Below are 16,274 nucleotides of genomic sequence, written 5' to 3'. Positions count from 1 at the left end.
ACTCTTGAGAGTCTCTTGGACTGCAAGGAGATCCAACCAGTCCGTCCTAAAGGAGATCAGCCCTGGGATTTCTTTGGAAGGAATGATGCTAAAGCTGAAACTCCAATACTTTGGCCAGCTTATGTGAAGAGTTGACTCATTGGAAAAGACCCTGATGCTGGGAGGGATTGGGGACAGGAGGAGAAGGGGACTACAGAGGGTGAGATGGCTGGATGGCATCACCGACTCAATGGATATGAGTTTGGGTGATCTCCAGGAGTTGGTGATGGACAGGGAGGCCTGGCGTGCTGCGATTCATGGGGTCGCAAAGAGTCGGACATGACTGAGCAACTGAACTAACTAAAATGGCCTCACATTATATTTATGTACCTGAATGAAGATAGAATTTAGTTCCTTTTTTAATTTTTCTTTTGCTGTGTCCTCAAAAAGTATAGTGACTGGCTTTTTATGAACAGCATGTAAATATTTATTTAGTGAATGAATAACAGTAGAGGTTCTAGGCTTGATGAGAGCATTCTGTATCAAGTGATAGGAAATCAGAAACACTGATCTGTCATCCCCTAAAGGATAGAGAAAACCAAGGAATCATTTGCTATTGATATCTGCTAAAAATGAATTTTCAAAATTAATAAGTACTATATTTGCTCAAAAGGTATATCCCAAAATACACTTTGTATAAGTTGTATTCATTTTAACTATTTATGTTTTATAATTTTGATAAATGACATTTTAAAGGCATTTGCACTATGATTTTTCACAAAATATTTTTAATATTATCTCTATCTCAACATAGCTAACCATGAAAACAATTCTGTTTGTTTTTTTTTTTTTCCTCCTAGATAAAACATATCTGTATAACTGGCTGGGTGTAATGCAAGGAAGGGACAAAGATGAAATGGACACATGCTCCTTTTTTGGCCATAATATCACTCCTCAGCTTGTCAAAAAGTCACTTGTTCCTGGCACAGCTTATTCCAGGTAAGTGCCATGCATTTGTCTCATCAAACCTTGATCAGCATTTCTTCTTTGCTTTAAGTTCATTTTTATTTTATGTGTTGTAAATTGAATTTGTTTGTTTTCTGTGGAACTTGTAAGTCTGAGTGAATGGTTTCTTAAGTGTGTGTGCTGAGAAATTTCAGAAATCAAATATTATTCTTGAGTATACAGCACTTTGTTAATTTCCTAGAGAAACTGAGAAGATTCACAAAAATCTACTGTTACTGAAATGTGTTAAAAATTATTAAGTGAGTTAGAGTAGTGGAAGAACAATTATAGTTGGGAGCAAAGTACTTGTGTGGGTGACACAAAAAGAATAGCAAAGTCACTATACGTGTTAGTACCGTAGGAAAGAAATATAAGAAAAAGGGAAACATACCTGAAATTCCTTTGGAGTAGTGATATGCTAATTCACAGGTGGAACAATGTCAGAATAAAAATGCAACTTGCTGTGTGTTGCTGCTGTGGTTACTGTTGTTTTTCACAATGTTAGAAATCTTGTTCCTTGATATCATAATTTCATTAATGGTTCTGTATAAAGCTTTCCTTAAGCTCTTTTGTAGGAACTTGATTAAATTCCATTTTAAGGTAGAGGAAAAAAGAAAAATGTATTAACACACTAATCAGAATGTAATGTCAATGTTCCTCATAGTTAAAACTATGGGGAAATGATAGTTAACTTGGATATACTTTAATACATCATCATAATTTAGCCAAGTTATCTATAAAATAATGACATTTGGTGTTTTATTAAACCAAAATGTGAAGCCTGAGTTTTTTTTTTCTCCTTGTTTTAATATTCATAACTATTTGTAACTTATCATGCATATCCACATACAAATCAGATTTTCAAATATTTGTAATCTTGGAATTTGAATTTTTCTCCCGGTGGGTTAAAATTGATATATTTATTTAGAAATAAAGAGTTATGAACAAAAAGTGTATTTAGATCTGTTAAAAGTATTTCCAGAGGGTGGAAGTATATAGCAAAGTTAAAGTCTGTTGTAGCAAAGTCTGTTTATCTGCTTTGTACCCTATTAGAGTGACACTCTGAAATTACTACTAAACCACTAAAGTTTTTCATTTTAACCTGTCCATTCTATTATCTTGCCATTCTTTTGCTGAGTACTGACTAAAATTAGTGAATGAATCCAAATCAAAAAATGACAATATGAAAAAATGTTAAACATTTTTAAGTGTATTAAAATGCAAATATAAGTATAAAATAGTTTGTTGTATTTCAAAGTATCAGGATTAAAAAGATTATATGAAAGTGTTTTGTAAGCTGTGACTATAGTTTCAGGTATAGTGTCGATGCAATTGTCCTTATCAGCTAATAACTGCTCCAGGTCAATAAATTTAGCCCATAATATAGTTTTTGACCAGGTAATCAAATCTCAAAATGGTCTAGTGTGGTGTTAGTCATCTTTATTAATCTAGATATGTAGATTACTTCTACATATATAGATTGTGTGTACAAAGTATATGGTACGTAATGGGTGTAAGATTTATCTGTGTAACATAGAGTTACCTTTGTAGTCAAGAAAATATATAAATTCAGAGAAGACATATCAACTTGAACACTTAATTCCAAAATTTATCAAAACTTACTATCTTACATGCAAGCATTTCAAGACTAAAGAGAGCTTAAAATGCATGAGTTTATTTAATACAATCTATAGATCAGGTATATAGATGATCAATTGGCTAGCAGTTAGCAAAAATATGTTATACAGATTAGAAACTCAAGGCCTATTTTGAGACAATGCCTTGAAGAGAAGCAAGGATACCCCCAAAATTGGGATTTATAAACCTAAATGTCTTTCCTGTCCAGGACCAGAGAGTTCAAGAATTATTTCAAAGTGATTTACCTGTCAAAAGAAATACACTGTTAGCTTTGAAAAGGAACATCTGCAGAGTGGATTTTCTTAACTGCCTCCATCCAGAAACATTGGTTTCAGGCTAAGGAGATTAGAAAATCTATTGAAAGGAGTCCTCAGTCTCAAAATCTCTCCTCCTTTACATTAAAGTGAAGTGAGATCTCACATGAAGTGAGATCCTGATTCTTCCTGTTGCTGTTCCAGCTTTATTATGTTCAGTAGAGGCCCTTGACCTGAACTGAGTTTAACATAGCTCAGAAGATCAAAGACAGACGACTGAATACTAGTGACTTTTTCAAAACGCAGTTTCTCATTCAGCTGATTTGCTTCTAATCTTTCCCTTAAGAAAGAATATCCTCCTTCATAAGAAATTAATTTCAAAAGTCAGATAAGTAGAACAAAACAAAAAAAAAGTACCATGTTTCTAAAAAACTAAGGAGGCGTATATGGTCTTTAGAATATAACTTGGTGAGCTGTGAGTAGAGCATCTACCAGAACAAGATCCCTCAGGGTACAAGATGCCTAATTAAAAAGCTATGAAGACAGCTATCATAATGAAGATTATTTCATTGTCACATAATAAAGAGGTTTTCACTCACACTGTGATGAGGTTTTGCTGTTGTTTAGTTGATAGGTTGCGTTCAACTCTGTGACCCCATGGACTGTAGTCTACCAGGCTCTGCTGTCCATGGGATTTCCAAAGCAAAAATACAGGAGTAGGTTACCATTTCCTTCTCCAGAGAATCTTCCTGACTCAGAATCAAACCTGCACCTCTTGCATTGGCAGGCAGATTCTTTCTTTACCACTGAGCCACCAGGGAAATCCTATGATGTGGTTACTAGGTGTGATTCAATATTAAAAGAATGCTTGAATTGATAGATTACCAAGCTCAGGGTTTTTTTTTTTTTTTTTTTTTTCTATTTTTTTCCCCTATATAATACATTTTTAAAACTGTTATGTTTTAAAATATTGTCTGTGAAGTGGTTGGTAGATCAGAAATGACTGGAAATTACATGTCCATTTGAAATGAAAAAATACTCTTTTTGGTGAAAATTTAACCCATTTTAAAAGAAATGGAATAATTAAGAGGTGGATCCTAGGAATGAGTGTCCCTTGCCGTTTGAGTTGCTGCCTTTGGTGTATAGAGAGCCCATTAAAGACTCTGTAATAAAACCAGTTAGATGTTCATCTTTTCAATTTTCCTCATCTCTTATTCACATATAAAAAACTCTTAAATCAACTGTGGTTATCTCTTGAGGCATGCTTACCTGGGCTAGGCCAGATGTTTATTTAATCTCTGCTATGAAGAACCCTGACAGTTACCCATCTTCCATTTTGAATATCTACCTCTGATTGCAAAGGATGTCATAAAGATAATAAAAGACAAATGTTAAATGATATGTTTTAAAAGTATACATTTTATATATAGTTGGCTGAATTGAAAATCGGAAGAACATCAATGATGAAAATGTTGAATTCTAAGTATATATTGTAAGATTTTAAATGGAGATATGTGAGGATGGGAAAGCGCACAGGGTTGCATTTCTCTTTGAATAAATCTGACAGCCCACTTTAGAGTTAAATGTGATTTATTTTTCCCTCTCTCTTCTATGAATGTGCAGCAGTGCTGTCCTTCATTAAAGATGCAGGTGCTGACAGGGTTATTTCCTTTGCCCGGCCTCATGTCAACAAGCCTTGAGTGTGAAATTGTCTGAAATGATTCACTGCTTACCCTCCCCACCCATCCACCCATCCCCAGCCACCACCACTTCAGTTCCTTGATGCTTTAGTCAAAGGATGGTAATGGCAAGGAGCTAAGTGTTATCTGGACTTGAATCATCCATGGATAAATTGCAAATGTTAATGAAATAATTCTTTACACAAAATTCTAGAAATAATAGGAAGTATGTACATACAACTCCAAAGCTTCCCTAAGTTTTGTGATTAGTTTTATGTGTTAAATTCCCAGTAGATTTTGAATAGATTTGAGGGATTATTTCAGATTTTAAAAATCTTCTGTATAATGCAAAAAAAAAGAAAAAAGAAAGTAAGTTTCTTTTTTTTTAAATTTTATTTTATTTTTAAACTTTACAATATTATATTAGTTTTGCCAAATATCGAAATGAATCCGCCACAGGTATACATTTGTTCCCCATCCTGAACCCTCCTCCCTCCTCCCTCCCCATACCATCCCTCTGGGTCGTCCCAGTGCACCAGCCCCAAGCATCCAGTATCTTGCATCGAACCTGGACTGGCTACTCGTTTCATACATGATATTATACATGTTTCAATGCCATTCTCCCAAATCTTCCCACCCTCTCCCTCTCCAACAGAGTCCATAAGACCATTCTATACATCAGTTTCTGAAATTAAAATATGATAGAATCTTTAAACATTTTTTATTTGACTAATTTATTTAACTAAGAATGTTTCATCTATGCATTCCACAAAGGGTTTTATCCACAATTTTTTTTTCAAAAGTTGTTATTAGTTTCTATAGCACAGTAGCCATGGGAAATTGATAAGAAAAATGTATATATTATTTGGAGACTATAGCATTGCTTGTTCTTAGGTAGTTTTTTTTTTTTTTTTAAAGTTGCACTGACTATTCAGAAGTGTATCAATTAATTTTAAAAATTTACAAAGGTGCTTGTCTCTTCTACTAGAATAAAATATTCAGACTTAAAATTACTTTAAAATGTTATTTAACTCTTCCAATTATGCATTGATAGAAATTTTACTATTAAAAACATGGGTTGATTATAAATGCTACTTAGTAAATCTGTATGACCAGAAAAGTGTTTCTCAATATGTTTTCCGTATATTTTTTTCATAAATATATATTTTTTGAATGTTTATTAAAACTAAAGTTGCCAATGGCCCATAATAGAACCACTGAAGCAGAGAGCCTGGTTTTGACCCAAGGAACCAGAAGTTTTACAAATACCCTCTATTAATGTAGTACACAGAACATTTAAGAACTATAGCTTTTGACAAAGTTTAGGTTGACATAATAAACAGGTTCAAAACTACTTATTATCTGTATAAAGAGATGAAAATATTTGAAGATATTTATTTTATATATATTGCAAGGAATTGGGAGAACAAATTTAAGGCTAATGCTGTTTATTTTGCATTGTTTTACTTACGTTTCTTGCTATTTTGTCTTATAATATTATTTATAGTTTGAAAAATACAATTTTGAGGCAATAGCTCAAGAAAATAGCCACTGAGGAAATCAATCGTGAAAATTAACCTGTATAATTAAAAATGTCTTTACAGATTCTAACTTAGTTTTGCCTAATAGGTAAAAGGTTTCCTAAACTTTGTCCCAGTCTTAATAAAGTATTGTCTCAGACATAAGTGGCTGGGAATTTATATCCAAATTAGAATAATTTATAAGTTATGTAAACTTTCTGAAAAAAAGGCTAAGAATCAGAGTTGCATTATGACTAATGGTAGCCATAGCTACTTCTGCCTTTGTGGAGTTTTTTGCCATGAAAGAGCATAAAACACTGTTTATTAAAATTGTGTTGGCATCAACATGAATATAATCTTTGACTGTAAATGTTTATTTTCTTCTTTTAATTTTCAAATGAATGAAATATTTTCATTAGCCCCAGCTGAATTGTTGGCTGACACTGTCACTGTGTTTATTTTTTTTTTCCCCCTTGCAATTTTTATTTTATTTATTTTTTTAAATTTTATTTTATTTTTAAACTTTACAATATTGTATTGGTAGTGGGTAAGTCAGATCTGTTAGGGACTGTAAAAAGACAAAGTATGAATTTATGACTTATGCATGAATATGATATCTAAAACCAATAGTCACTACAAACTAAATAGAATAAAAACTTAATTTTACACATTTCTATAAGCATTATAGAACACTAGAAGAAAATCATTAAATAAACCAGATGTTTTTTGTATACTGCTTTTCAAATTTTGTTTAAAAATAATAGAAGAACACACCCATAAAGAGAAAGGGTGGATGGAAAGAAGAAAAGGACAGGAGGAAAGAAGGGAAAGAAAGAAGAGAAGAAGGACAACTCAGGAAACATCAAGAGTATCAAAAGTTCATAGCAGAGAAAAGGTGACCTTTGGCTCAGAAGGGCTGTATTTGAGCCGTGTCTTTGCTATGTATTAGTTATGTTACTTTGTCCAATTACTTCTTCTCTCCTTATGTCAGTTTACCCCTCAGAAAGAATGTCAGAATTATCCCGTGTTATTTTTATCTGAATGATAGATTAAATGATCAAATAATTTGGATATTATTATAAGGAGTTGCTCTTACTAACATTGATGATAATCTCATTATTGTCTAAAATCAAATGTCACTGGCCCAGTCTGAACTGTATGGGTATAGTGGGACAGTAGCTAATTACAAGTGCCATTGAGGGGAAAAAAAGACATGTCCAGTAAGTAAGGAGGAGGTTATCTGTAGAACAATTCGAGGAGCTCATGAAAGACCTCACGAAGCAGGTGAACAAAAACAGTCCATTAATTAAGTTCCTACTATGGGGTAGGTACCTGAGTTTTAGGAGTTCTCTCTGAGTGGGGAAAGAAAATTTGGGGCTTATGCCAGGAGACAGAGTCACGATGACTGTGATAACTCTTGTTTGGCTGGTAGAAAGGAAAAATGTATACTAAGGGATGTTTGCAGATAGTCCAGAGAGTAATTTGAAATTCAAATCTTGAGGAACATTTTATACTGAGCTAAGCAGTTTTAAAGATAAACTCTGGTCAAAAGGGAGCTGATGGGAGAGTTTAAGGTGGGAAGTAGCCAAATAAGTTTTTTTTCTTAACTGTAATTCAGTGGAAATGTGGTCCATCTAATTGTTTCATTTATCATCAAATTATTTCTTTTATTTTTATTTATTAATTCAACACCTATTTGACTTTTAACACTACACAGTACTTTTTAAGGTTGGAAGAAGCAATGTAAATATAAACCAGCATTGTATCTTCTTACTTTATTTTTCTCTGTAAAGGAAAAAATAGTAAAAAAAAAAATTGTACATCTAATTTTTCAATTATAAATTATCATTATAATAGAAGAGAGGAAAGCACTGTTGGGGGTTTTTAGAATTATTATCATAACCAAAAAAATGGAAGCAGTGTATAGAAATTATTCATGGAATGTTTATTTATATATGAATAAATTAGCAAGAGGAAGAGATTGCTAAAACTATGGCAGATGCCTCACTATACAGACAACAAAGATAGGAAAGGGACATGTTTGAAAATAAAACGTGTAGGATGTAGAGTCAGAAAAACTGGGTGATGATAGAAAGTGAGGAGAAGAAGGAGAGAGAGGCATCACGAATGACTTCAAGACTCATTGTTGGAAGATAGGCCGATGGTGACATCATTAATGAAATTAGGCAGACAGGAGCATGCTATGAGGTGATTTTATTTTTGTGTATTTATTGTTTGATGACTTACAATATACAGTTGTTTTACAAGATCAAATAGAAAAGGTATTCAGGTATACTTCCCTTTGGTTTTTAGAAGCAATATTTGCTTTATGTTTTTTGCTGGACTTTAGTTGAATGACTTTATAATGCTATTTAAAGTCACCATTCATATATACACTTGTGTATATATGCATATATGTACATTATTTACCATTATCTTTTGTACGGATATTAATGCCATTCAAACTTTTTTGGACAATTAAACAAGTTAGTGTTCATAAGATCAATAATGCAATCAAACTATGGAATAAACCATTGTTAAGATGTCTAGTATATATGATTTATTCTCTTAGTATAATTGTGTTTCTCAGGTTTTTTCCTCACTTCACTGACACAAGCACATTTAAAATATTCCTTGACTGTATGCCATTTGGTTTCATGATGTGACCTTTGTTTACTTGTTGTTTATATATGTGTGTTTGTGGGTGCTAAATAGGATTGGAAATCTAATTTTTATTGGAAATAGAAGTGTCGAGTCTAAAGAGAAGAAATGCTTTAAAAAGTAAAATGCATTCCTTATTTTCAAGAGAATGTCACTCAACTAGAGATGAGATCTTGAGAGAATTTGCCAGCTGTACTCAGTTCCATGCTCTTCATTAGCCTTGGTCTACTAGTATAAGGCTTCCCCTAATTGTTTAAGGAGATGGAAGCAAACTAACAGACCTCATTAGCTATAGGTCACTCAATGAAGAAGCTCATCTTTGTAACCTAGCTGTAGAGCCCAGGACCATTCTGCTTTGACGATATGGCCTTTGTGATGAACCTGGCTTGAAAAACCCCATGTGTCACACGCTTCACCTAATTAAGCCATCAGAATGCATTGCAGCAAACAGAGTGTCTCATATGGACTGGTCTAAGTAATTTTGCTCCTCTATTGCTTGGTTAATAGAGAGGCGCTGTTCTAGATTATGACTGATAGAGGCTATATCGTACAGCTGTTGTAATTGTGCCTGAGGGTAGAAAAAGCCTGTCGTAAAAAATTCTCTATTTGCCAGAGACACTGTCTTTACTTCATTCAGCTGTTTTCCCCAGATTGCCTAGTAAGCATTCATTTGTTCTTTCTCTTTACTTGCAGCTTTTCTCTGTTCACACACCTGTTTCCTTTGTTGTAGAAACAGACTCAGCCTCTGCTATATTTTCACATGGGACAATTACTTGGAAAATGATTTTTTTATTGATTCTGTAATTAGTAAATAAAATGGGTATCCCAGACTATTAAAAAGAACATATAAATAAATTAACATAAAAAGTTGCATGTGGGCCTTGAAAGTATGAAAACTGACATTCTTCCTAAAAAATAATCCACAGGGCAAATTTTGAAAGACATGGCATTTAATGATATGAGATAGCTTTATATGTGTGTATATATATATACATGTATATATATACACATATATGCATACCTATGAAATAATTGTCATAACACATATATGTATGAATGAATGTATATATATAAACTACTTATATTGAAGTACAAATGCACATATAAAATAGTATTTGTGTTTATAATTCTAAATTATTCATATAGACTTTATATACATAAAGGCTGCTATAGAAGTTAAAAAATCATTATCTATCCTCTTTGAAGTAAGATAAAATCAAGACATGACATTTTTCCCATCTGTGTTAATAGTCATTCTGTAAATTAATGTTTTACTCTTATAGACTCACAGCTTGACATGCAATTCAATCAAAAGCATAGCATGGTATAACTACCACCATAAGCATGGTATAAGTAGTCAGCTGGGGGTAGTGGCCCCACATCCTATGCTGTGGGTCTTCTTCATGATGTCATTATTCACCTTGTCACTGGGTCAGAGATTTTTCTTATAACTTTGTGACACTAATCACTTCTTGTCTTTTCTACTGGACCCACTTTTTCTTTTCCTGGATTTTTGTTTTCTAATATGAGAATATTGTGGTTTTTAGGTAGTTTCAGAAGAGGAAGTGTTATTTATCTTTAACAATTTATAGCTTATTTCATGTTCTTTAAATAATCTGAATTTCTCCAAATGTAACTTGACAGTACTATCCCTATTATCTCATTTTAAGGAAAAAAATGTGCCACCAATTAAGCCATGACACAATGTCTTAAGAATATTTCTGTGTGATGCATTAATCAGACCAACCTCTTAATACTTTCAAGTTTCGTTCATCCTTTCTGAAGGAATAGACAGTTTCTCATGCATTTAGTTAGGTGGTGACAAACAATCCTTTTGAAGTATCTCAGGAATCAGGCACTTTTTGCTACCTAAGTGTTTCTTCCTTCTTGTATTAAATAGCTTAATTTTTGTTTCACAAAAAAATACAGATTTTTGGCCATTTCTCTAACAATAAATACTTTCTCAGCAGTGTTAAATCTATGCCCAAATTTTTGTTTTAAGCTTCAAATAACAATAGCATTTACTGACAATGTATTTACTGACAATAGAGGAATTGAGGAAGACATTTTAAATTATAATTAAACTCAACTTGTACATCCCCATAATGAATGTAGCTTAACTGAAATGACTACAGTGTCAACAGTTCTGACCAAAGAATAGCGCGACAGTCAATGTCAATCATATCAAAATCACTCTCTGGCTCACAGCTATTCTAAAATGCCATTAACTGTAAAAATTTAGAATCAAAATATGAAACAATGACTTCAAATTGATGAAATATGATATATGGAGGGAAATTGAGCCTGATGTAGTCCATATGCTCCTCTAAGCTGTTTTATGTAAAGGTACAAATACTCACTGGCAACCAGGTTTTTGTAATAGAGCCTTATTTTAAAGCCACAAGCTTGGCAAACATAAAGGAAAAAAATAGTATAATAAGAATACAAACAGGATTAAAATGTATCCATTCACAGCCTCATGGTATTTTTCCTTCCAGAAGTAGTGTCTTTCTAAGGTTTAGAAATCTATTAATCAGAAAACTAACCCTATTCACTTACAGTGCTACTACCATAATGAGAGTTGACATTTCTAAGCACTCTGCGTGGTGTTGAAATTAATGTTATATGTCTTTATTAGCATAACTGTGTATTTTTTTCACTGAAGTTCTTAGGTAGAAAAAAATCGTATATACTGTGCTGTTTATCCACAAGTTGGTGAGATAATATCAATTTAACGGTATCTATTATAAATTGGAATCTTTTAATAAAAAAAATCTATATAATAATTATTATGAATATTTATATCAATGCAATATAAGAATGGCCTTATAATACTTTATGTTCAAAAGTATACTAAAATTATGTACAGAGGAGTAGTTTCTAAGTGTTAGATAGTGGATATATAATCAAAGATCAACTAATACTGATAAGAAGTTAGTGTTACTCCTTAGTCAACCTACTAGTCAATCAATTACTCAGATTATTTCACTTGCCAATGGTGTAAAGCTTATTTCATTGAATCCTATTTTTAGCATCATCACCAAATACTTTTTTTGTTAAAACTAAGCTTAGCTTTGTAGAAAAATGCCAAACCGTCCATGCACCATTTTGCCTTCTTCCCAGCAGTGAATGAGAGTTCAGTGTTGCTCCATTTCCTTCTCAGCATTTGGTGTCATCTGTGTTCTGGATTTTAGCCATTCTAATAGCTGTGTAATGGTATCTGATTTTTGCCTTAATTTGCTGTTCTCTAATAATATCTGATGTTGGGCATGTTTTCATATGTCTATTTGCCATATGTATTTCATCTTCAGTGAGGTGTCTGTTTAGAACTTTTGTCCATATTTTAATCAAGTTGTTTGTTTTCTTGTTGACTTTTAAGAGTGCTTTGTATATTTTGGAAACAGTCTTTTATCAGTTCTGTCTTTTACAAATATTTTCTCCCAGTATGTGACTTATCTATTTATTCTCCTAGCACTTTTTGCGGAGCCAAAGTTTTTAATTTTAATGAAGTCCAGAGTATATATTTTTTTCCTTTATGGATCATGCTTTTCATGTTGTTTCTAAAATGCATTGTCAAATCCAAAATCACATAGGTTTTCCCATAAGAACTTTTAAATTTGTGACATTACCGCACATTACAAAAGAGTTTATTTTGACTATACAGAATAGTAGTTTCCTTGTAATGTTTTCACTGTAAAGAAACAATTGGAGAGAATATCATCTGACTGATGAAATCAGAATTGTATGTGAAAATGGTAATATTAATGTTATTTTTGTCAAGATAACCATAAAATATAATTTATACATTAATTGGAAATAATAGTCTGTGTCATCACTAAATGATTTTTTATCATTGTAAAATATTAAATGCGACTAGAAAAAGGAGAAACAAAATTAAGTTTGAAAAGAAAGACCAGAGAAAATTTATGTGAAAAGGAAAGACTTCTTTAAGAAACCAATAGTTTCGTGGAGACAGGAGAGAAGATTCAGAAGTATTATTTAGGTAGAACAAGTTCATGTGGGTCAAATCGGTTAATGTGCTCTGGGTGTACAAGGAAGCAGTTCCACACCCTCTGGGAATGTCTGGAAGTTGGTTTTTAAGGGCTTCCCTAGTGGGTCAGATGATAATGAATCTGCCTGCAATGCAGGAGACCTGTGTTCAATCCCTGGCTTGGAAAGATCCCCTGGAGAAGGAATTGGCAACCCATTCCAGTATCCTTGCCTAGAGAATCCCATGGACAGAGGAGCCTGGTGGGCTACAGTCCATGGCATTGCTAAGAGCTGGACATGAGTGAGTGACTAACATGAAATCATTATAAGGTAGATGGTTTATTCAAATTTCAACCACAGGTTTAAACTTCATCTTTCTCTCAATTCATTTTCTATCTGTGTCATTCTGCCTCTTTCAAGAAGAGCTGCCTTTTTTCCTATTTCATTTTTGTTAGATTTATCAAGTATATGTAGGAATCAATCATTTTAACAGATTGCTTTATTGTAGTAAATAAGCTAGATGATATTAAACAAAGCATTGGATTTAGTGTCAAGCTTATTTGGATTCTGTATGAAATGTGTGAGTTTGGGGAACATGCAGAGTGGTTTTTTGGTTCATTTTGTTTTTTAAAGGAAATAATATTTACCTTGTAGTGTAATTGTAAAGGTTACATAAAGACTGTGAAGTATCTAATACAATATCTCATTTATAGAGGGCGCCCAGTGAATAGTAGCTACTGGCATTTGAAAACATGTGTTGCTAGTGAGTTTTTGGAATACGAAGGGTTGCTGTTGTTGTTGTTTAGTCATTAAGTTGTGTCCACTCTTTGCCACCCCATGGACTGTAGCTTGCCAGGCTCCTCTGTCCATGAGATTTCCCAGGCAAGAATACTGGAATGGGTTGCCATTTTCTTCTCCAAGGGATCTTTCTGACTCAGGGATCAAACCTGAGTCTCCTGCATTGGCAGATGAATTCTTTACCACTGAGCCACAAGGGAAGCCCTACATGAAGGGTCCAGGTGATATAGATGAATGAAAAATTATCAGATAATTTTAAGCCCAGATGATGATGTGACATAACTTCATTACAAAAAAAGGAAAGGAATGCAAATTGAACAGACTATGTACAAGTTTGGCTTATAAATATATAAGAATAAGTCATAAATATTAGACAGTCAAACTCAAACAGTAATGCTTTAGGGCAAACAAGGGAAAAGTGACCATTGTGAATGCTTGCATTGTGCACTGTGACATATTTTCAGACTAGAGTGGTGATTTTGTTATAATTATTAGTGGATTGTTTAATACAATGAGTATTTTAAAGTTATAAATATGTCACCCAGATTTCTAGTTTTTGAAAGTATGCCATGAAACAACCAGAAGGGTGCTCAGAAGTTAGCATTTATTTTCTCAGGTATCTTGGTGATAGGAGTTTCATAATTTTGTACTGCTTTTTAGTGAAGTATTTTACAACAAGAAAACTATACACATATACCATTTGTATCATTTTGCATTTCCTCATTAAGAAGCACAAAAAGACATAAAATATAAATATAAAAACTAGTATATACTAGTTGCAAAAAACCTTGAAAATTACTAGTCTAAAAAAGCTAGAGAAGCCTACAATGCAACTTTGAAATATAGACTAGAATTGGACAAAGAAAAGTTTAGTCAAATGCTATCTGGTAGAAGATAATTTTTTTTAGTTTTATTATGTCTTTATCAATGTGTAGCTATTTGTGTTTAGTCCATGTCAATTCTGGAGAAGTTTAATTATTGAAACAAAATTTGATTCACTTTTGTGGTATATCATAAAATACTTTGATTTTAATGGATGGAAAGAAACTATAATTTATCAAGAATGGCATTTTTTAGCTAAATTTATTATGTGGTTAACCTGAGTGGTCTAATTGATGTAAAAGTCACAGATCCACAAAACTTAAATATTATTAATAGAAAGGAAGAAAACACAGTATAGGAGGATCTTTGATTTATAAATACAGTCTGATTGATTAAAGTAGATAATAAAAAGTAAAAGTGAAGATGACTACAATAATTATTTGCTTGGTAGAATTTCAATTGACTTAATTAAATTTTTATGACACTATTAGTTATAAAAATTAGAAAATAATACCATTTTTAATTGAATGGCCACTAGAAGAGGAAGAAAAGTATAGTTAAATATGAAAGTATTAATTAATACAGTTAGTTGAAATAACTAGAGTTGTCAAGTTTCAATCAATGCTGAAAAAAGTGTTTAGTGCACAATACACAAAAACAGGCAGTAACATGGATGAATAGAGTATCAAAATGCACAAATCAGTGGGAAAATTAGAATCACAAGAGCCAGTTTAATTCATTCAGTTAAAATATAGAAAATACTGTATTAAAATCATAAAACATTGACCTAAAAATGTTATTTTATATATTATAAATGTATCATATTACATGAAAAGCCAAGTCATGTGACAACAAAGCTTATGAGGAATGATTCAACATAACTACCTGAACAAAAAAAAAAAGGGGAGAGGGGGACAAGGCTTATCTGTTATACAATTCTTTTAGTACAAAAAAAAAAAATCCTGTGGACTCAGTGGAAACAAATGAACATATGTCTCAGGTTTCTCTGAATAGTCCTCATTTTTTGCTCAGTGTTCCTGCATAATATAATATATATGTTATATAATATATATTCTATTATATTTATAACATTAGGTGTAAGTATATATATATATGTATACATACACACATACATATATATATAATGGGGCTTCCGTATTATATTTATATTTCCACTGTAAGTTAAATTACCCAAACAAAACCAAATCCCATAACATATTTGGACAGTGTGTTGCTCTTCATCTGGTCTTTATATAGTAGAATTTGCTATGTGGTCGGTGTTTATTCTATATTGGATTTTTGATTGATAAAATATACTTTGGAAATTATTTAGTGAGGATTTAAGGTAATTTTAATGAGGTGACTAAGATTATTTGGGTGGTTTTCAGAAGTAAATATTTGAAATGAAAACTAAAAGCTGATTTTGATTGAATGTGTTGGTAATTTGTCATTTTTCTTTAAATTATAAATAATTTCATATTAATAATTAAATGACAAGTTTGTGACATTTTTCCAAAAGAACATTTCCATGAATAACCTCTCTTCATTGTTACACTGCTTAGACATTGGCATTTGATAAATCTTATAAACAAACTTTATGCATTAATAATAAATATAAGACTATAATTTATCTAGTTTACTGTGTCCTTAATTCGTGAGTAACAAATAATGTTTATCATCAATGGATATCACTACTTGAGCACTCACTTTGTGCTCTCTCTGCACTGATTTCATTCAATTTTTGAAAACTCTTTATGAAAGAGAATTAATTTCTTTGTAACAACTGGCAGAACCAGGATTTGAACTGCCTTGGTTTGTCTGACTCCAGAATTCATGATGATATTGTCCATCCCATGTCAGTCCATTCTGTATCTCTTAGTATGTCACAAAGGATTTTCCAATCTTGTTTGATACATCTAACTCCAGGT

At 32.3% G+C, this 16,274-nt stretch overlaps 1 protein-coding gene across 1 annotated transcript in view; it reads left to right on the top strand.

The window, feature by feature from the left end:
* Nucleotides 1-16,274, top strand: part of ROBO1 (roundabout guidance receptor 1) — a 1,287,230-nt gene that overhangs the window by 156,313 nt on the left and 1,114,643 nt on the right. The window contains exon 2 of the mRNA XM_061430941.1: nucleotides 840-978. Coding sequence (XP_061286925.1) covers nucleotides 891-978 — 88 coding nt within the window. The 5' untranslated portion in view covers nucleotides 840-890. The remainder of the gene's footprint in view (nucleotides 1-839; nucleotides 979-16,274) is intronic.

The sequence above is a fragment of the Bos javanicus genome, chromosome 1 (assembly GCF_032452875.1).
Source record: "Bos javanicus breed banteng chromosome 1, ARS-OSU_banteng_1.0, whole genome shotgun sequence".
Classification (NCBI taxonomy): Eukaryota; Metazoa; Chordata; class Mammalia; order Artiodactyla; family Bovidae; genus Bos; species Bos javanicus.
The sequence above is the reverse complement of the archived record's forward strand: the minus strand, read 5'-3'. Positions and strand labels throughout refer to the sequence as shown.